Source organism: Carcharhinus amblyrhynchos, chromosome 12, assembly GCF_965287045.1.
Source record: "Carcharhinus amblyrhynchos chromosome 12, sCarAmb.v2.hapA, whole genome shotgun sequence".
NCBI lineage: Eukaryota > Metazoa > Chordata > Chondrichthyes > Carcharhiniformes > Carcharhinidae > Carcharhinus > Carcharhinus amblyrhynchos.
The window spans coordinates 67,424,592-67,445,925 of record NC_137335.1 but is presented as its reverse complement, the minus strand read 5'-3'; the positions used below and the strand labels follow the sequence as shown (position 1 = coordinate 67,445,925).

At 44.5% G+C, this 21,334-nt stretch overlaps 1 protein-coding gene across 1 annotated transcript in view; it reads left to right on the top strand.

The window, feature by feature from the left end:
* Positions 1-19,074, top strand: part of LOC145350623 (ALK tyrosine kinase receptor-like) — a 1,029,887-nt gene extending 1,010,813 nt beyond the window's left edge. Inside the window, exons 25-29 of the mRNA XM_080199829.1 lie at positions 474-566; positions 8,739-8,840; positions 10,584-10,718; positions 16,040-16,130; positions 18,067-19,074. Coding sequence (XP_080055955.1) covers positions 474-566; positions 8,739-8,840; positions 10,584-10,718; positions 16,040-16,130; positions 18,067-18,873 — 1,228 coding nt within the window. The 3' untranslated portion in view covers positions 18,874-19,074. The remainder of the gene's footprint in view (positions 1-473; positions 567-8,738; positions 8,841-10,583; positions 10,719-16,039; positions 16,131-18,066) is intronic.
* Positions 19,075-21,334: the final 2,260 nt, after the last annotated feature.

Genomic DNA, 21,334 nt, shown 5'->3' with positions numbered 1-21,334 from the left:
CAATTCGATCGCCCGCTGCCTGGATCGGTAGATAGAATGTCTTGCCAGACCCAGGCGCAGGTTCACGAGGAGGTCCTCCTTCTTCCATGCCTCCTTCTGCACTAGGTGAGGACTCAATCAGGGAGTTCATACTCTCGCAGGCCAACCGCAGTTTGACTGATGTCATCACAGGGAACAAAAAGTCAGCCAGGATTCCTGCAACAAAATTAGCATCTAATACTGATCCCTCCTGAAAGTGTAATGTGTTTGGATATCAGGTGAGGAAGGAATCGAGTGTGTCTATGTTGCTCTCAGTCAAAACATTTATCAACATACACCATGAAGGATCATACACAAAGAATGATCTCTGAGACAGACGGTTCCTGGGACAATGGAACCCTTGTCCAGTATGTGTTAACTCCTTCAGGAAAAGAGGTGAGGACATGAGAAAATCAGAGGGAGAATTTACCTCTCCACATTCTGTTTATTGACAGGGATATCGCTGCGAGGAATTGCCTGCTTACTTTCAAAGGTACAGGAAGAGTGGCCAAGATTGGAGATTTTGGAATGGCTCGTGATATATACAGGTAAATTAAGAAAATATAGACATTCACAATATTTAATCAGGATTTAAATCAAAAGCTCTGTTAAAGTGAAACTAAAGGACTCAAACAAAGCACAGAATTCATAGAATCCTTACAGTGCAGAAGGAGGCTATTCAGCCCATCAAGCCTGTACCAACAACAAACCCACTCAGGCCCTATCCCTGTACCCCCACGTATTTACCTTGCTAATACCTCTGATGTGGAAGGGGCAATTTAGCATGGCCACTCAACCTAACCTGCACATCTCTGGAGTGTAGGAGGAAACTGGAGCACCCAGAGAAAACCTACACAGACTCCATACAGACAGTAACCCAGGTCCTTGGCTAACCACTGTGCCACCCAAACCATTTGAATTTGACTGCACACTGACAACCTCACTTAATCCAACCTATTTGAACGATTTAATCTGCTTTTCCTTATTCCACAAGCGGAAGATGTGTAAGTTGTCCATCTGAATGTAATGGGGAATGAGCTACAGCAAAAATGGGGCTTTATCAGTTTTAAGTATAGGGCCAGGCAAGTGAAGGTGTGAGTTAAAATTTCTGTTATTATTCTGATTATTTATAACAGAGTAACACCATAACCTCAGTGTTACCCAGTTTCTGGTGGTCAGTTTCCTATGATATTACACATGCAGGATTTTACAGCCTCGCTCGTTCTGAAACCATAAGATCCCGCCCGAGATCAATGGATCTTTCCATGTTCCACCCCTCACCCGCTCCGATTCCCGCTGGTGGTAAAATTCTGACCAAGGTGCCTACACTAAACAAACCTCCCAGATAAAGCTGTGTTGGAAGGTATAGATAATTGGACCATGGTGCGCAGATATAATCCAGTCCCGATTTTAAAATGATTCATTAAGTCCTTTTAATTGATATTTTAGTTAAAAATAACAAAATGTCATCCTTTCGGAAACAAGGAAGAGGAATTGATTGCAGCGCAGGGTTTTTGCACTACAGTACAGATTGAGAAGCTGGGAGACAGAAAACAGACACACAGCAACACTGCCACTAGCAGGAGAATTTAATTACAGCATAACAAGTTTGTAGAGGAAGTTTCCATTATACGTTTGGACATGGAAATTTACAATGGGAAATAAAGGCAAAAAAAAACGGATGAAACATCACAATGAGAATCTAATGATGATGCTGGGAGCAGGAAATGAGGTAGGCGGGGGGGCACTTAATAATGTGGCTGGTGAAATGTCAGCTCCCAGACAGTGGGATGAAGGTTGGCGGTGGATTAAAGGGAGATAGTGGTTTCCGATGGCAAGCTGCAATTTTAATGCATTAGCATGTCATGTATACTCATTAACACACATGCTCGCCAGTTAAAATTGGGTCATTGAGATGATGTCGAGAGTCAACAAGAGACACATGGTTTCAGAGTCATCTCTGATTAAAGGTGACTTGCAACAAGCAAGGTCGCCTTCCTGGCAGACTTGGAGCTTTTGTATGCGGAGCTTTGTTGAACCAGGGGAGGGAACACTGAGATGTTGCATTGAGTTCAGGTGGTGGCTGTTCATGGAAGTCGGGGCGAGGCCTTAAGATATCGGAGCAGAAGGAGACCATTCGGCCCATGGAGTCTGCACCGACCACAATCCCACCCAGGCCCTATTCCCACATAATCACCCTGCTAATGCCCCTGACACTGGGGTCAATTTAGCATGGCCAATTCACCTAAGCCATTCACCTAAACAAATCATAGCTGATATGTTTCTCAAACCCATTCTCCCACCTTTTCCCCGTAACCTTTGATCCCCTTATCAATCAATCTATCTCTGTCTTAAATACACTCAGTAACCTGGCCTCCACAGCTTTCTGTGGCAATGAATTCCACAGAGTCACCACCCACTGGCGGAAGAAGTTGTCTCAGGAATTGAGGTCGGGTGAAGGTGGGAGGTCTAAGAAAGATTGTGGGGGATGGGGGAAAGAGCTGGATTTCACAGCGAAAATCCCAAACACAAAGAGAGGAGAGCACAGGGGTGATTGAGGGAAGGTCAACAGTGAGGTTGAGGGAGTCGAGGGTAACTGAGGGCAGGTCAGGATTGATGGGGAAGGGTTGAGAATGAAAGTTGGTAGGTTGAGGATGACTGGGGTTTGGGCATAGGGAGGGGCACGTCCTGGGGAAATTCGATGGTGAAGGGGGCAGCTCTTAGGTTGACAGGCAATTGATCGAGGGTGATGGTGGGTGGCTTGTGGGTCACCCAAAGCAGGCCAAAGCTGACTGAGAAAGAAGGTGACTGAGAGGGTGCAGAATGATGGATTACAGTTCTAGTATTAGAGTAGGGGTGCTCAGGCAGCAAAAGGTAGCTGGAAACAGGTCAAGGATGTCAACATGCTAATGTCCACTGAAATCTCCATCTAGGCTGCCTTGATCAGGTGGAAGAATAGCTGGTGCCATTGCTGGGAAACAGGATTTCCTCTCGTTCCCGACAGACTAGAGGAGGACATGTAGAGAGACATTGTTAAATGGTGGGATCATTCGCTCTCTGTTCCAAGACATGTATCCACTCATGAATGGGTAACAGTGGGTGATTCAGATCCATGGGTGGGTAGAGGATAGTAAGAAGTCTCACAATACCAGGTTAATGTCCAACTGGTTTATTTGGCAGCACAGGCTTTCAGAGCACTGCCCCTTCATCAGGTGAGTTGGAATTGTGTTCACAAACAGAGCATATATAGACACAAACTTAGTATATAAGATATTGGTTGGAATGTGAGTCTTTTCAGGTAATCAAGTCTTAAAGGTACAGACAATGTGAGTGGAGATCTCTCTCTACTCACATTGTCTGTACCTTTAAGACTTATTATTAGGGCACTCATAACGTTAAAATGGCGGCTCGGGCTCGTTGGGCCGGAAGGCCTGTTTCCCGTGCTGTGTTGTTTTTTGTTCTTTATTCCCACCATTATCTTGTAAATTGAGTTTGTGTCTATATATGCCCTGTTTGTGAACACAATTCCCACTCACCTGATGAAGGGGCAGTGCTCTGAAAACTTGTGCTGCCAAATAAACCTGTTGGGCTTTAACCTGGTGTTGTGAGACTTCTTACTGTGCTTACCCCAGTCCAACACCGGCATCTCCACATCATGGGTAGAAGATGGCAATAGCCCCAGGTCAGTGCCCTCCATTTGGACAGGCAGAAGGAAGCAGGTGTCTGTCTGTGTGCCTCATAAACGTGGCACCTGGATCATTGGCTACATGAGGTTAATGATGATGTTGATGTCCAGCCCCATCGCACAATCGGCCAAGACCCTCAACCTTAAGGGCAGGATTTTACAGCCTCTCTCAAGCAAGACTGGAAATTCCCGCCCGAGACCAATGGACATTTCTGTTGTCTGCCCCTCGCCCACTCCGTTTCCATGGTGGGTGGGGTGGTAGAATTCCATAGTCCATGTCCAATTGGCTGATCGCTGTGTGATTATATGTGTGTGGCCCACCTCTGAGCAGAAGATCCAATCACTTCCAATCCCTTTATCAGGACCCCTGCTGCTGCAACAAAACTCTGTCTGTGTTATGTGGACAAAACCTCTGTCTTCCAGTCCTGTCTGCCATGGGAATCATTATAGGCAGGAAAGAGAACATAACAGACAAGCAAACAGACCTTGGGCAGAAATTTCCAATCCCAAGATGGGCAGGAGCAGACAATGCTACGCAGGATTTTTGATATAGATATGTGCCTGCTGACTCCATTTCTTACCTAGTTCCTTATCAACTTGAACTTCCCAAGGAGCACAGGGTAAATCCTTTTGATAATAACCAGACTGCTCTTAACAATGAAAGAGCTGATGAATTTGATGCACGTTATCACATTCTCTCAATGATTATAAAGAGATAAACCTTCATTCCCACTTGTACCTGTTTCATTGCGCATTATCTTTCAAAACTTTAGACATTTTGGCCGCAATTCTCCAATCTCGTTTGCACCACCACTGCTGCCAGTGAGAACAGAGAACTTGGCGCTCAGCCAAATCTCCATTCACTGCAGTGGGACTGGAGAATCCCAGCCCGGGGTGAGATCAGAGAATTCCACCCTCTACACACTGGGTCATATTGCAGACCATCTCAGTGTTTGCCTGGCCTCAGAATTCCAAAACAGGATAAACAGTCTCCTATTTGCCTCAATTGATTTTCTTATTAAATTCCAAGTGAAATCTCACTAAAAGTTATTGAGGTTATCAAACTTGATTTGTTCTCTGATGAGTAGTCTCCATATACCCATCCTGTGTGAAATGCCCATTCACTTTCCTTATTCTGTCCTTCATTCCACGTCTGCTCACTTTGCTCCCGGGGCATGAGAAACAATTTTCAGAGCTCAACATGTCGATATACTGAAGCGTCTTGAATATCTCAATAAGATCCCCTTAAGAAGGTTTAATGTATAAAGAAGCTCAGCTTCTGTAGTCTCCACTTACAGTTCAGCCATCAATCATCTCCAGTGCCATGTTTTCCTTGCTATAGCATAAGCCAGAACTAAATACAGTAATACAGACAGGGCTGAACTATTAGCCTGTATAGTCTCAGTAATCATGTTGTGGTCTGTTTTCTAGTCCCGATGTTATACAGTGAAAAAGTGTCATTTGTCTTGTATACCACTGTGACAGGTGGAGTCAATGATCCACTTTCTCCTGGGTGAACTTTGTATTTAGCTCCTCACCTGTATTTATTTTTTTCTTTGTGAACGTCAATGTTGAATTCCATTAGCCAAACTTTCCAATTTATTCACCTATTGCTGCTCCTGATTATATCAAACCTCACAAGCCTCTCACAGGCCAAGTGTCATCTTTAATTCGGACATTGACTTCCTGTAGTGTCGATCCTCATAAACCAGGAAGCATGCCAGTGACATATTGGGTTGGGCTTTCCAGCCCCTCCAGATTGTGGGATCTTCCAACCCTGCCAAAGTCAACCTCTGGCATGGATTCCCCCAATGGTGGGACAGGCAAGCCATGCAAAGATTCATAGATGATGGCGGGACTGGTAAACCCCAGCAGTAGCCAATGGCTCATCACATCCACTGCTGGAGTGGGGCCAGAAAATCCCAGCCACTGAAACAATCCAAAACTGAGAGGCAGCACCACCAAAACCGCTGGAATTGTTTGTATAGCAGTGGATGTATGTGTATTTTCTTCTGTTTATTAATATTAGTGAAGGTTTTTCCACTTTATATTCAAGTTAATATTGTTGTTAACATTGATGAATGAAGGGAAACATAGTCTAATATATTTCATTTTAACCCAATCACTTTGGGCAATTGATTATGTAAAACAATCATTTATCATTGCTTAATTTGTTCAGCTTAATTGATAGGTTCATTGTTTTTACTTTGTGTAAAATATCCAACCATTACATCTCTTTGGGGAGAATAGGTTTCTATTTTGTCTTAGCTGATACACAACAGAGTTCCATAGCCATTAGATTTCATTATCTGCAGCAGACATTTCATACATACAGGCTTCAAGATGATGATGTGGATGGAATTCCAGTGTACAAATGTTAATGGTTGTTAGAAGTTCCTCACTCTACTGTTCTAGCAGAGTTACTAACCCTTTGTAAATAGCTGGCTTGACACTGCCACTGCTACCCAAATGTGAAACAGCAAAATTAGAATGTTTTGTACTTCCAACACGGTCCAAAGATGTGTGGGTTAGATGGATCGGCCATACCAAACTGCCCCTTAGTGTCCAAAGATGTGCAGGTTCGATGGATTGGCCATGCTAAATTGCCCCTTAGAGTACAAAGACGTTCAGGTTAGATGGATTGGCCATGCTAAATTGCCCCTTAGAGTACAAAGATGTGTGGTTAGATGGATTGGCCATGCTAAATTGCCCCTTAGTGTACATAGATGTGCAGGTTAGGTGGATTGGCCATACTAAATTGCCCCTTAGTGTACAAAGATGTGTGGTTAGATGGATTGGCCATGCTAAATTGCCCCTTAGTGTACATAGATGTGCAGGTTAGGTGAATTGGCCATACTAAATTGCCCTTTGGTGTCCAAAGATGTGTAGGTTAGGTGGATTAGTCATCTTAAATTGCCCCTCTGTGTCTTTTAGAGAGTCGATGCAGGCTGGAATTCTCCCATCCCGCTCACCACTGGAATTTTAGTGGGCAGGCCATGGACAATGTGAAACCGGTCAGGTGGGAATTTCTGGCTTTTAGACCAGCGCAGCTGGAGAATTCCATCCGCCGACTCAATGGCCAAATTACCTCTTTCTGCTCTTTAGGGATTCTATGGCTCTGTCTTGTGTATTTGTAAAATAATGCTTTAAAGTAAAGGAAGAAGTATTTATCAAAATAGGGGTGGCACAGTGATTAGCACTGCTGCCTCACAGCGCCAGGGACCCGTGATCAATTCTGGCCTCTGTCTATGTGGAGTTCGTACATTCTCCCCATGTCTGCATGGGTTTCCTCTGGGTGCTCCGGTTTCCTCCCCCAGCCCAAAAATGTGCAGTTTGCTTGGCCATGCCAAATTGACCCAAGTGTCAGGGGATTGGCAGGATAAATGTGTGGGATTGTGCTCAGTGCAGACTCGATGGGCCGAATGGTTTCCTTCTGCACAGTAGAGATTCAATGATTGTATGAAAACTACTACTGCTTTGGGAGAGAAGAGTGCATCATGCATTTGCCAGGATCATGTTACACGCAAGCGATATGGTAATGTATTTTAATACAGTAGTCCATCAATTCCTCTTTAAACTACAAACATCTGGTCGTTTACATGTAATTCCTATTCTCTTCCCGCACCTAGTGGTGCATTAAGGCAGACTTTAGTACGTTTCCCTAGCTAGTAATTCCCAGAACAGATCGCTATTCTGTCACCAGGGATTTGTAATGTGAGGGGTACCACTCTACATGAAGAGTGGCTGGGGGCCATGAGTCTTTCCTGCTCTTACTGCCAGCCATTGGCCTGTTGAAAGAATTTACAAGTTGACAGTCAACCTATTTGACCGTATTGTGAACGCACCTTCCTTGGCCATCAAGTCCTGGAGTGGGACTCGAACCTGGAACTTCTAACTTAGAACATTACAGCACAGTACAGGCCCTTTGGCCCTCAATGTTGTGCCAAGCTATGTCTAATCCCAAGATCAAGCTATCCCCTCCCTATCAATCTGGTGTGCTCCACGTGCCTATCCAATGACCTCTTGTAAGTTCCTACAGTGTCTGACTCCACTGTCACAGTAGGCAGTGCATTCCATACTCCAACCACTCTCTGAGTAAAGAATCTACCTCGAATATCCCTCCTATATCTCCCACCATGAACTTTATAGTTATGCCCCCTAGTAACAGCTACATCCACCCGAGGAAATAGTCTCTGCACGTCCACTCTATCAATCCCTCTCATCATCTTATAAACCTCTATTAAGTCGCCTCTCATCCTCCTCCACTCTAAACAGAAAAGCCCCAGCTTCCTCAACCTTTCCTCATAAGACCTACCCTCCAAAGTAGGCAGCATCCTGGTAAATCTCCTCTGCACTCTCTCCAATGCTTCCACATCATTCTTATAATGAGGTGATCAGAACTGCACACAATATTCCAAATGTGGTCTCACCAAGGTCCGGTATAATTGCAGCATAACCCCACAGCTCTTAAACTCAAACTCCCTGTTAATAAACACTAACACACTATAAGCCTTCTTCACGGCTCTATCCGCTTGAGTGGCAACCTTCAGAGATCTGTGGACATGAACCCCAAGATCTCTCTGTTCCTCCACATTCCTTAGAACTCTTTGCCGTTGACCCTGTAATCTGCATTCAAGTTTGTCCTACCAAAATGAATCACCTCGCATTTATCAGAGTTAAACTCCATCTGCCACTTTTCAGCCCAGCTCTGCACACTCTTGCCTCTGCCTCAGAGGCAGGAGTGTGACCACAGAGGTCACATGTAAACCAAGGTTTAAATATCGATCCTTTTTTAAGAGCTGCACTATGCTATAAAGTATAGAACGTGTTAAGTTTTGCCTGCAAAGTAACCCTCAGAAGCAAGGAAATATATGATGCTGGCTGTTTTAACTGGCTTTAATGGCTGAGAAAATAGCCGAGATAACTACATCTGCTGGCTGATCTGCTGAACTACCACTCCATTATATTATTAGATCAGTGCCTTGGATAACAATCAGCCTGTCAAATCATATTCATTTGCTGCTTAACTCCACAGGGCCAGTTATTATAGAAAGGGAGGTCGTGCCATGCTCCCAGTAAAATGGATGCCACCGGAAGCCTTCATGGAAGGAATATTTACTTCAAAAACAGACACCTGGTATGTGTGCTTCTGTGCATGTGTTTTCTAAGAAAGAGAAGGGTGAGCATAACCATTGAGATAGCTTACATCAGGTTTGTAGCTTTGACCAGCTGTGCTGCACTGACAGCACGATCATATTACAACAAAGAGAAGGAAGTAAAGATGACTCCCACAGTTTCTATAAGATGGAGGTCCATTATGAATTAATCACAGTCCTTTCACCTCCAGAATCTCTGGTTAAAATTCCATCTGCACAAACTGAATTTCAGAACTCTCAGCCTGTCCTTAGCAACCAGTTCCACATCACCCCACACCGATTCGGGTCTCAATTTGGTGATCTCATCAATAAGATAAACACTTTACCTAATGCACGTAGAAAAAATATTTTTTTATTTGATTTATTATTGTCACATGTATTGTTATACAGTGAAAAGTATTGTTTCTTGCACACTATACAAACAAAGCATACCTTTCATAGCGAAGGAAAGGAGAGAGTGCAGTCATGGCTAGGGTGTAGAGAAAGATCAACTTACTGTGAGGTAGGGCCATTCAAAAGTTTGATGGCAGCAGGGAAGAAGCTGTTCTTGAGTTGGTTGGTACGTGACCTCAGACTTCTGTATCTTTTTCCCACTGGAAGAAGGTGGAAGAGACAATGTCCGCTGTGCTTGGGGTCCTTGATCATGCTGGCTGCTTTGCCAAGGCAGTGGGAAGGCAGAGTCAATGGATGGGAGGCTGGTTTGCGTGATAGACTGGGTTTCATTCACGACCTTTTGTAGTTCCTTGTGGTCTTGGGCAGAGCAGGAGTCATACCACATTGTGATACAACCGGAAAGAATGCTTTGTAATGTATTCCAGTGGGCTTCACAGAGCCAGGAAGAGAATGGAAGCTGAAGGGAAGAAGGGAAGTATATGGAGGTTTTTAAAGGATTGGGATTGCAGAGGGTGGGAACTAAGACAGCAAAAATCATGATGGTTGATGTTAAGGTGAAAAGCCAGGGAATGCACAAGGGGCGAGGCAGAGAGTTGTGGGAATTGTTTGTGTGGCTCACGTAGATTACAAAGATAAGAGGGGCTAGGGCCAGAAGAGCTTTAAAATCAAACGTAAAGGTTGAGAAGGCTCTAATGGATAGCTAGTGTGGTTAGCAGAAATAAAATCACACTGGCATAGTCAATTTGTTTGTTAATGGTGATAGTGGGAAACTCATTCCCCAGCACTGACAGTCATCGCCTAGATCAGCACTAAAAAATTCACCGTAAGAATTTACCAAGCCTCACAAACACATAAAGAGGAAACAGCATAAGTGGCAAGAACAATACTTTTGATTTTCAATTAGTGGCTTCTGGACAGTGAACTTAGTGTGCTACATATCAGAGTGTGTGTTTTATAAGTAGCAGAGGGATCAGTAATTTAAACCAATCTGCTCTATTTCTTAGTTTCCATGTCTTTTTTAATTCTGCCTTGAATTACAGTAAGAGACAGACCTTCTCCATTGTTGGCATTTTACCTGGCAGAAGCCAGGTGTGAGGGCAGACAGATTGGGCAAATCAGAGACTGCTGGCATTAGACTGCTCTTGTACACTCCCTGGCAGAGGCACAGAAGCCGATTCCTGGCTATGTGGCTTCCCAAGTGCTGGTGGAGCATAGTCTCAATGGACATTGAAAAGGGGAATGGGGTCAGGGTGGAGGATAGAATGTGATCAAAATGGAGGAATTCTGAAGGCTGGCATAACCTTGAACTGAGTTTTGCTGTTTCTTTGCAGGTCCTTTGGAGTGTTGCTATGGGAGATCTTTTCACTTGGGTATATGCCCTATCCCAGTAAGAGTAACCAAGAGGTGCTGGAGTTTGTCACCAGTGGTGGCCGAATGGACCCACCCAAAAACTGCCCTGGTCCTGTGTACGTAAATCCTTGTCAAACTGTTTTGCCTCTCTGTTCCACTCGAGGTTTTATCTGGACAAATTAAATTGTCCTGTTGTTTCAGTCTCGACAGTAGTTTGCTTCTTCCCTTGGTGTTGCTGAGATTTCATTGCAATAATCCACGTACCGACAGCTGATGGGTACACCCGAGATCTATGGCTAAATCATTTCATTTGTATAATGGGCCCTCCCTGATTGGTAAGAAAATAACTGGGATTGGGATAACCTAGCTTATTAGATTTAAGTGACTAATGTAGCACCTCACAGTTGATTTATATTGGAACAGGGTTGCACGCACCTTCAGAAGGTGCAATGCAAAGAAGCTGCCAGCACAACACTATAAAGGGGTGATGTCTAAATATAAAGCAGATCTAATCGCCCACAACAGGGTAGCCCCCAATGCCGGCAAGCATGGAAGTGAGAAGACATGAAAATTTAAGCTGACTTGTTGGTTTGCTGGTTCCGTTCTGTTCTCAAGCCATTTGCCAATCCCAGGATGGGATTAGAGAGCAGGGTTCAGTAATTAAAACAAATTAAAAGCTGAACATCTAACCTGATTTAAGTTTAAAAGTAGTGATTAGATAGCTAGGACAGGGAAGGATTCAAGGACAATTGAAGGCTGATCGAGGCCCATTGCCAGAGGTTGACTGGAACTTTCAGGCCAGCCCCCCCAGAGTCCCCGAGGCAGGCTGCCTGGTGGTAGTCAGGCCTGTGGGTCACTCCAGGCAGGCTTTGAGGCCCTCACTGCCTGCCTGGTCACAGCTGGGACGGCAGACCACCCTGTGAAAGAGCTCTTCCTACTCAACGGTGGCCTGGCTGCTGAGGGGATTTTTTTTAACTTATTGATGAGATGGCGCTTCTATCTTGAGCTGCCCTCTCTCCCTGACTCGGAAAGACACACTTCTTCTTTAGTACCTGATGGCTTCCCGTTGACCCTTGAGCTTTGAGAGCCTGCTGGCTGTGCTTAGCTGGGGATGTCGAGCTCGCCCTCTGGTGACTAATTGGTCAATTTGGTGAAAAATCGCCGTTTCCCACACAGCCCTGACCCTGATCCCTGGGGAAATTCCTGCTCCTTAGCTCAGTGATTAAAAGGAATTAAAAGCTAAGCATCTAACCTGATTTAAGTTTAACAGTATTGATTAGATAGCTAGGACAGGAAAGGCGAAAAGGCATGGCATACAACCACGGTTAGCACAGTTGCCTCACAGCACCGGGGACCTGGGTTCAGTTCCGGCTTGGACCACTGTCAGTATGGAGCTTGCACATTCTCCCCATATCTGCATGGGTTTCCTCCAGGTGTTCCAGTTTCCTCCCACAGTCCGGGTTAGGTTGATTGGCCATGCTAAATTGTCCTTGAGAGTCAAGGGGATTGGCTAGGGTAAATATGTAGTGTTATGGGGATAGAGTCTGGGGGGGATTGTTATCGGTGCAGACTCGATGGGCCAAATGACCTCCTTCTGCAATGTAGGGATTCGATGATTCTAAGTTTATTTATTTATTAATCACAAGTAGGCTTACATTAGTTACTGTGAAAATCCCCTAGTCGCCACACCCTGGTGCCTGTTCGGGTACGCTGAGGGAGAATTCAGCATGGCCAATGCACGCAACCAGCACATTTTTTGGACTGTGGGAGGAAACCGGAGGAAACCCATGCAGACATGGGGAGAACGTGCAGACTTCCCAAGCCGGGAATCAAATCCGGGTCTCTAACGCTGTGAGGCAGCAGTTCTAACAGGACTAAATTGGCACAGGAATTCACATGCAACATTTAAATATCTGAAGCCTGTTCAGCTTAAACAAACACATGAGAAAGCTGAAATTACTTTTGCTTTATCTACTGAGATTGAGTAATGTTTTATTTTTATCTCGAGTTGTCACGTGAGAATAAGGGAGTAGTAATTAGAAGTTCTGAGCTGCAGCTTGATAATCAGGTCCACGGCTGCTGATCACACCCACAGCATTGACAGGTCTAATGGTGCGCAGATAGACCACATTTTACATTCCCTGTGTCGCTGTAATTAAGGGGAATTTGCAAGTTGATTTATGTATTTTTTCCTGTGGTGGTTATATTGGGAAATGTTTGAAAATGAAATGCATAATTAACATGTCAAAGTGTGGCTGTGTTTGTGTCCACGAATCTAACTTTGAAGCAACAGCATTGTCCTCTCGTCTGCAGCATGTCAGTAGCCACGCTGAAGCCAGTTTAATGTCAGGCTGTCACCTTTTCTCAAGTCCAACATTTGACAAGGGCAGGATGGGGGCAAGACGGAGGGGGCGGACTTGTGGCTTCAGTTCTGATACTGTCTCTTCAGCGCTGGTGAACTGGAATGACTGTGCTTTTCACCGATGTGATAACAAGAGATTCTCTCCCATAACGTATGCCCAGTAAATCCATTACAGCTTCTCGGAGAGCCCAGTAGAAAATGCCTTTTAAAAAGGAACAAAAACAGAAAATGCTGGAAAACCCCAGCATCTGTGGTAAGAGAGAATAGAGCCAACATTTCAAATCTGGATGACTATTCCTCAGAGCCTTTTAGCAAGAAACTGGGAAACAACCATAACTGTTCCCACAAATCACCCCTCAATGTTACATCAAGAAACCCTGCCGAAAGGACATAATAGGGAACCATGGATAGCCAGGGAAGTTGTCACCCTTGATTCCATGTGATTTAACCTAGTCAAAAAGAAATGGGTACATACATAAGGTCTAGGCAACTAAAAACAGATGAAGCTCTTGAAGAATACAAAGAAAGTAGAAAAGAGCTCAAACAGGGAGTTAGAAGGGCCAGAAGGGATCACGAAATGACCTTGGCAGGCAGGATAAAGGAGAATCCCAAGGCATTTTATACATCTATCACGAACAAGAGGGTAGCTGGAGAAAGACTTGGCCCACTCAAGAACAAAGGGGGAAAATTATATGTAGAACCAAAGGAAGTGGGTGAAATCCTTAATGAGTACTTTGCATCAGTGTTCACAAACGAGAGGGACACGTTGATTGATGGTGTCCTGGAGGGGTATGTAAACCTCCTAGAGGAAGTCATCATTATGAGGGAGGAATTGTTAGGTGTATTAAGAAGCATTAAGGTAGACAGATCCCCAGGGCCAGATGACATCTATCCCAGGTTACTGAGGGAGACAAGAGAGGAAATTGTTGGGCCTCAAACAGAGATCTTTGTTTTCTCATTGGCCACAGGTGAGGTCCCAGAGGATTGGAGGATAGCCAATGTTGTCCCATTATTTAAGAAGGGTAGTAAGGAGAACCTGGGTAATTATAGGCCACTGACGTCAATGAAACAGTTGGACAAGATTCTTAAGGATGGGATCTATATACGTTTAGAACTGAATGTCTTATTAGCGAAGACAGCACGGTTTTGTACGAGGAAGGTCATGCTCACTAATTTGATAGAGTTTTTGAAGCAATGACAAAAATGATTGACGAGGGAAGGGCTGTTGGTGTTGTCTACATAGACTTTAGCAAAGCATTTGACAAGGTCCCTCATGGCAGGCTGGTGCAAAAGGTTAAATCAGGGTGAACTAGCTAGATGGATTCAGAACTGGCTTGGCCGTAGAAGACAGAGAGTATTGGCGGAAGGGGATTTTTTTGAATGGAGGTCTGTAACTAAGGTGTTCCACAGGGATCAGTGCTGGGACCTCTGTTGTTTGTAATATATATTCATGACTTGTAAGAAAACGTAGCTGGTCTGATTAGCAAGTTTGCGGATGATACTAAGATTGCTGGAGTTGCAGATAGTGATGAAGATTGACAGAGAATACAGCAGGATATAGATAGGCTAGAAAATTGGGTGGAGAAATGGCAGAATTTAATCCAGACAAATACAAGGTGATTCATTTTGGTAGATCCAATTCAGATGGGAGTTACAAAATAAATGGCAGAACCATCAGGAGATAGACACACAGAGAGATCTGGGAATACAAATCCACAGATCCTTAAAAGTGGCAGCACAGATGAAAAAGGTGGTGAAGAAAGCACTTGGCATATTTGCCTTCATCAGCCTGGGCATCAAGTATAAAAGCTGGCAAATTATGTTACTGTTAAATAAAATGTTGGTTCGGCCACATTTTGAATACTGTGTCCAGTTCTGGTCACCACACCCCCAGAAGGACGTGGGGGTTTTGGAGGGAGTACAGAAAAGATTTACCAGGATGTTGCCTGGTATGGAGGGCATTAACTATGAGGAGAGATTGAATAAACTGGGATTGTTCTCCCTGGAAAGACAGAGGCTGAGAGGCAACCTGATAGAAGTTTATAAAATTATGAGAGGTATAGATAGGGTGAATAGTTGGAAGCTTTTTTCCAGGACAGAAGTGACAATTACAAGGGGCACAAGTTCAAGGTAAGGGGGGAAAGGTTGGGTAGAGATGTGCAGGAGAGGTTTTTGATACAAATGATGGTGGGGGTCTGGAATGCACTGCCAAGTGAGGTGATTGAGGCAGACACAATAGTGACATTTAAGATTTATCTGGATAGACAAGTGAACAGACTGGGAATAGAGGGATATAGGCAGTTGGTCTGGATGGGACCATATCAGTGACGCAAGCTTGGTGGGCCGAAGGGCCTGTCACTGTGATGTACTTTTCTTTGTAGGGCTGGCACTGTGGTTAGCACTGGTTCTTTACAACGCCAGAGACCCAGGTTCGATTCCCAGCTTGGGTCACTGTTGTGTGAAGTCTGAACATTCTCCCTGTGTCTGTCTGGGTTTCCTCCGGCTGCTGCAGTTTCCTCCCACAGTCCAAAAGACGTGCGGGTTAAGTGCATTGGCCATGCTAAATTCTCCCTCAGTGACCTCAAACAAGCGCCAGAGTGTGACGACGAGAGGATTTTCACGGTAACTTCATTGCAGTGTGAATGTAAGCCTACTTGTGACACTAATAAATAAACAATGATGCCCGACACTACAAGTCTGAATGAAACAGTCTTACTTTAGGTGAAGTTTGTTAGGGCATTTGCAGCTACTTCAGACTAAATAGGCTCACTTCAACGGTTAAGTGTAGTTCATTGAAACACATAGGCCGGGATTTCCCGACCTCACCCACTGCTGGGATTCTCCAGTCCCGCTGCAGTGAATGGATTTTTGGCTGAGCACCAAATTCTCCATCCTCGCTGCCAATGTTATCGGGACGAACGAGATCAGAGAATCCAGGCCATAGTTTAAAAAAAAAATCAAGCCCTAGGACATCACCAAGGTCGAAAGAAAAATAAAGGGAAGGAAAAATACATTAAATAACAATTGTGCAAATATAAATAAATGCCAGATATCTTTACATTTTTAATATTTCAGGTATCGAATAATGACTCAATGTTGGCAACACCAGCCAGAAGACAGACCGAACTTTGCAACAATATTGGAACGAATTGATTATTGTACACAGGTAACCTTTGCAAACATACTTGATAAATCTCCGGCATGGTTACATTTATCTCGGATTACAGAGAGCTTGGTGTCTCTGAGAAAATGTGACTGGAATTCTTTGAGGATAATAGGCTGAATCTAATAAATCGTGACTTCCAGAAGTGTTTAGTGAAGGACCCTACAGGAGGCAGAACTGGAAGCTCATGATATGAAGATGAAGTTATAAATATAAATTAGATTATGAATTAGCCAGACAAAGGGGAAACAGAGGGCAATTATCAATGGCTCCAGCGCACTGAAAAGAAATCCAGGAAATAGTTACCGACAATCAGATGAAATCACAGTGCAGGGGCACAAAAGGATTGGGAGAAAATCAGCACGGCTCTGAAATCATAAAGAAGTGATAAGAGTTAATTAATCTTTTCCCATTCTTTAAAAGGACAAAATTCAAGAGTATTCTGAAATTATTAAGTGGAGCAACTTTTAGTTTGTTCTTGAGGTGTGGACCAAGCTGCCAGTCCAGGCTTTTATGCTCCCCTTGGGCATTAGTGTGGAACTGGAGAGACATAGGGGCCTTCATACCAGATAGGTTTAAATTCAACCCCAACCAGGTTGGTCTTGATTTGCTGGTGAGTTCACACTCTTAGGTTGCACTGATGGGAATTTGAACTAATTGCTGTTGGTTTTGTTATTTAAGTGCCATAACCAGTGGAAAGCCACATCCTTCTTGAAGGAGCAAGGGGTAGAAATTTTGGGGAGTGGATATAGAGGTTCCTTCTTTGAACAAGATGACAAAGGTAAAGCTTATCATACATCAATCAAACCACAAGTTAAATATGACTTGAGGAATAAAGGGAGTACAGTAGGGGGATGATCTGACACCAAAACAGGAGGGAGGTTAAGGAAATCTAATCAATTGTGAACATGGACCTGAATGACAAGATGATTGACCCACGCTCATTCCTGCCTCCGTGCACGCTATTTATTTTTAACGTCTATTGTTGCACATCTGGTGACCTTGCACACGCACTTGTGTGGCCCTTATCTCTGCCCAGCTCCTGCTGGTGACCAGTGTTCACCCAGTGAGAGAATTCAACCCTTCTCCAGTACTGCACACCCCGCTGCCAGCAAGAATGGAGAATGTGGCACCCAGCCAAATCTCCATTCAGTGCCGGGGGACTGGAGAATCCCAGCTGCGGGTGAGGTGGGAGAATTCCGGCCACTTTTGGGGCCAATGATGTTCAGTAAAAGGGAAATTGGGATCCGGTGAGTCGAGATTCTTGGGGTAATCCATTAGGAAGCAGAAAACAAGGCATATGACAAACTTACAGAGACTTATCATACAATCATAGAATGCAGGAAGAGGCCATTCAGCCCATCAATTCTGCACTGACCACAATCCCACACAGGCCCTATCCCTGTAACCCCATGCATTTACCCTAGCTAGTCCCCTTGACACTAAGGGGCAATTTAGCATGGCTAATCCACCTAACCCGCACATCTTTGGACTGTGGGAGAAACCGGAGCACCCAGAGGAAACCCACACAGATACAGGGAGAATGTGCAAACTCCACACAGAGAGTGACCCAAGCCAGGAATCAAATCTGGGTCACTGGTGCTGTGAGGCAGCAGTGCTAACCACTGTGCTACTGTGCCAGCCCAAGTTATATGAATATTGTAGAACTTAATTTCCTTTCTGAAGGTGACGTTTTACACTGGGGTACTATGCCAAAGGCACTTGTAACTTCTGAAGCCTCACAGGAGTGAATATTCGTGAAGACAGCTAACTTTAGTTCTTCCTAATTTCGGAACACAGGGTTCAATTGCGCAAATGTTAAGAGCTCCATTTATTTGATGGTGTGTGTGCTTTGGGGAGATGCATTTCAGTGGGCAGATTTTCCACATGACCTGCAATCTGGTCACTAACAACGTATTATTTGCAATCCTTCCTCCAGGATCCTGATGTCATCAACACGTCTTTACCTGTAGAATACGGGCCTCCAGCAGAAGAAGAAGGAAATGTTCCGATGCGCCCAGATGACCCTGACGGATTGGCGCCCCTGTTAGTATCACCAGCACAAGAAGCAGAGAGTGAAGGCGCTCCCACTGACCCCTCCCCAGCACCCGAGCGTCCAACCAGCCTCTGCCTAGCTGAACACCGGGCCAAATTTGGCCCGAAAGATCCCACCGTTGTACATACTGGAGGGCCGGCTGAGGAGGGCTCTCACGTCAACAAGACATACTCGCAAATAAATAACTCTTCTGCTTTGCCGCAAGGCAGAGGCTCCCGGAAAAAGCCCACCAACCTCTGGAACCCGACGTACGGGTCTTGGTTCACAGAAAAGCCGATGGTGCAGAACAGCAACACTTTGACTGAGAGCAAGCCAGCGGAAAGGGAGGATTCTGGTTTCCATGCCAGCGGCGGTTCTTCTGCCACCATCCCAACCTCCAGGCCGCAGGCCTCTGCTGTTGTACTAGAACCTTCTTCCCTCCTCGCCAGTACGTTGGATGTGCCTCTTTTCCGGCTGCAGCATTTTCCTTGTGGGAATGTGAGTTATGCGTTCCAGCAGCAGCAGCAGCAGCAGCAGGGCCTGCCTCTGGAAGCAACCTCTGCTTGTGCTTCCTGTAAGGAAGATTACAACTCACACGTCAGTAAGGGCTTACCTGTCCAGCAGGACCCACGTGTTCACCCTGTTGCCAATATACCCACTTGGGACTCAGGACTCTCTCTAGCGGAGGATGTAAATGTTACTATACTGTAAATAAGGAAAAAAAAACTGAAAGGTGGTTTTACTTGAGCAAGTATTACGCCGAACAAAATAAAAACAAAACCAAGCAGTAGCAAGCACCGTTTTGGCACACAGGACTAGCACACAGGGTTTTAATTTTGAGCTGAAAATATAACGAGAGCCACATTTGATTTTGAGACATGCTGTGCGATCAATGCATGTAAAAGACCGAGTCCACGTACAGGTAACCTTGGGCTGAACTTACAAGTACAGGAAAACCACTGCAGCACCAACTAAGCTAATTTATTGAGTTACAGACAAATATAGAAACCAGAAGCAGGGGGAGGCCATTCGGCCCTTCAAGCCTGCTCCACCATTCGTCTTGATTTTGGTTCATCATCGAATTCAATATCTGACCTTGCCTCCCCCCCCTCCATATCCCTCGATCCCTTTAGCCCCAAGAGCAAAATCTAATTTCTTGTTGAAATCAGACAACGTTTTGGCCTCAATTACTTTCTGTGGTGGTGAATTCCACACATTTACCACCCTCTGGGTGAAGACATTTCTCCTCACCTCAGTTCTAAAATGTTTACCCCTTATCCTCAAACTATGACCCCCATTCTGGGCTTCCCCACCAACTGGGATTCTTCCTGAATCCATCCTGTTGAACCCTGATAAAATTTGATATGTTTCTCTGCGATCCCCTCTCACTCTTCTAAACTCCAGTGAGTATAATTCTAACTAATTTAGTCTCCCCTCATATAACAGACCTGCCATTACAGGAATCGGCCTGGTAAACCTTCACTGCACTCCCTCTATAACAAGGACATCCTTCCTCAGATAAGGACAGCAAAACTGCACACAAAACTCCAGATGTGGCCTCACCAATTCCCTATACAACAACAGCAAACCATCCCTACCCTAAACTCAAATCCTCTCACTGTGAAGGCCAACATATCATTTGCCTTCTTTACCGCCTGCTGTACCTCCACACTTACTTTCAGCGAATGTCACACAAGGACTCCAAGTTCTCGTTGAGTATCCATCTCTCTCAATTTACATCTATTCAAGTAATAATCTGTCTTCCTATTATTGCTAGCAAGGCAGATAACTTCACATTTATTCACATTATATTGCATCTGCCATGCAGATGCCCACCCACTCAGCCTGTCCAAATCACATTGAGGCATCTCTGCATCCTTCTCACAGCTCACCTCCCACCCAACTTTGTGTCATCTGCAAATTTGGAGATAATACTTTCAGTTCCCTCTTCCAAATCATTAATATATAATGTGAATAGTTGGGGTCCTAGCACAGATCCCTGCGGAACTCCACTAGTCATTGACTGCCAATCTGAAAAAGATCTTTTTCTGCCAACACTTTGCTTCCTACCTGTTAACCAGCTTTCTGTCCATCTCAAGACATTATCTGCAATCCCATACGCTTGAACTTTACATCGTAGTGTGTCATGTGAGGCCTTGTTGAAAGCCTTTTGAAAGTCTAAATAAACCACATCCACTGGTTCTCCTAAGTCAACTCTACTAGTTACTTCCTCAAAAAATTCCAATAGATTCATCAAACATGATTTCCCTTTTGTAAACCCATACTGACTTTATCTGATTATACCACTGCTTTCCAAATGCTGAGTTATGAAATCCTCGACAATGGATTCTAGCAACTTCCCCAGCACCGATGTTAGGCTCACTGGTCTACAGTCCTTGTTTTTTCTCTACCTCCATTTCTGAATAGTGGGTTTATATTTGCTACCCTCCAGTCTGTAGGAATCATTCCAGAGTCCAAAGAATTTTGGAAAATAACCACCAATGGATTACAGTAACTTTTGAACTGAAATAGTGATTTTGAGTGAAGGAGCCATAAGAGCCACTGTGCAGAATTCTCCACTGGAATTATCTTTTGCCAAGTTCTGCAGTGGTCTTTTAATTACCAAGTCCCTCTTCTCACCAGCACACCCCACTCCTGAAGAGGGAAGTGATTGGTTTTGAAAACTGAGGGGAATCAGTAAAAGTACAAATCTATTTATAGAATATGTACAAATCCCTACAGTGCAAAAGAAGGCCATTTGACCCATTGAGTCTGCACCAACCACAATACCACCCAGACCCGATTCCTGTAAGCCTGCTCAGCTAATCCCCCTGACACTAGGATCAATTTAGTTTGGACAATGCACCTAACCTGCACCCGGAGGAAACCCACACAGACAGAGAGAGAACGTGCAAATTCCACACAGACAGTGACCCGAGGCTGGAATTGAACCCAGGTCCCTGGCGCTGTGAAGCAGCAATGCTAATCACTGTACCACTGTGCCGCCTTGCATTTATATAGCACCCTTCACCATCTCAATATGTCTCAAAGTACTTCACAGTCAATCAAGTAATTTTGAAGACAAGTCACCATTATAAATGTAGGAAAATCATTGCAAGGAGTTGTTTGTGAAAAATCAAAGGCAGAGCAAGGAGACGTAATACTGTAACTT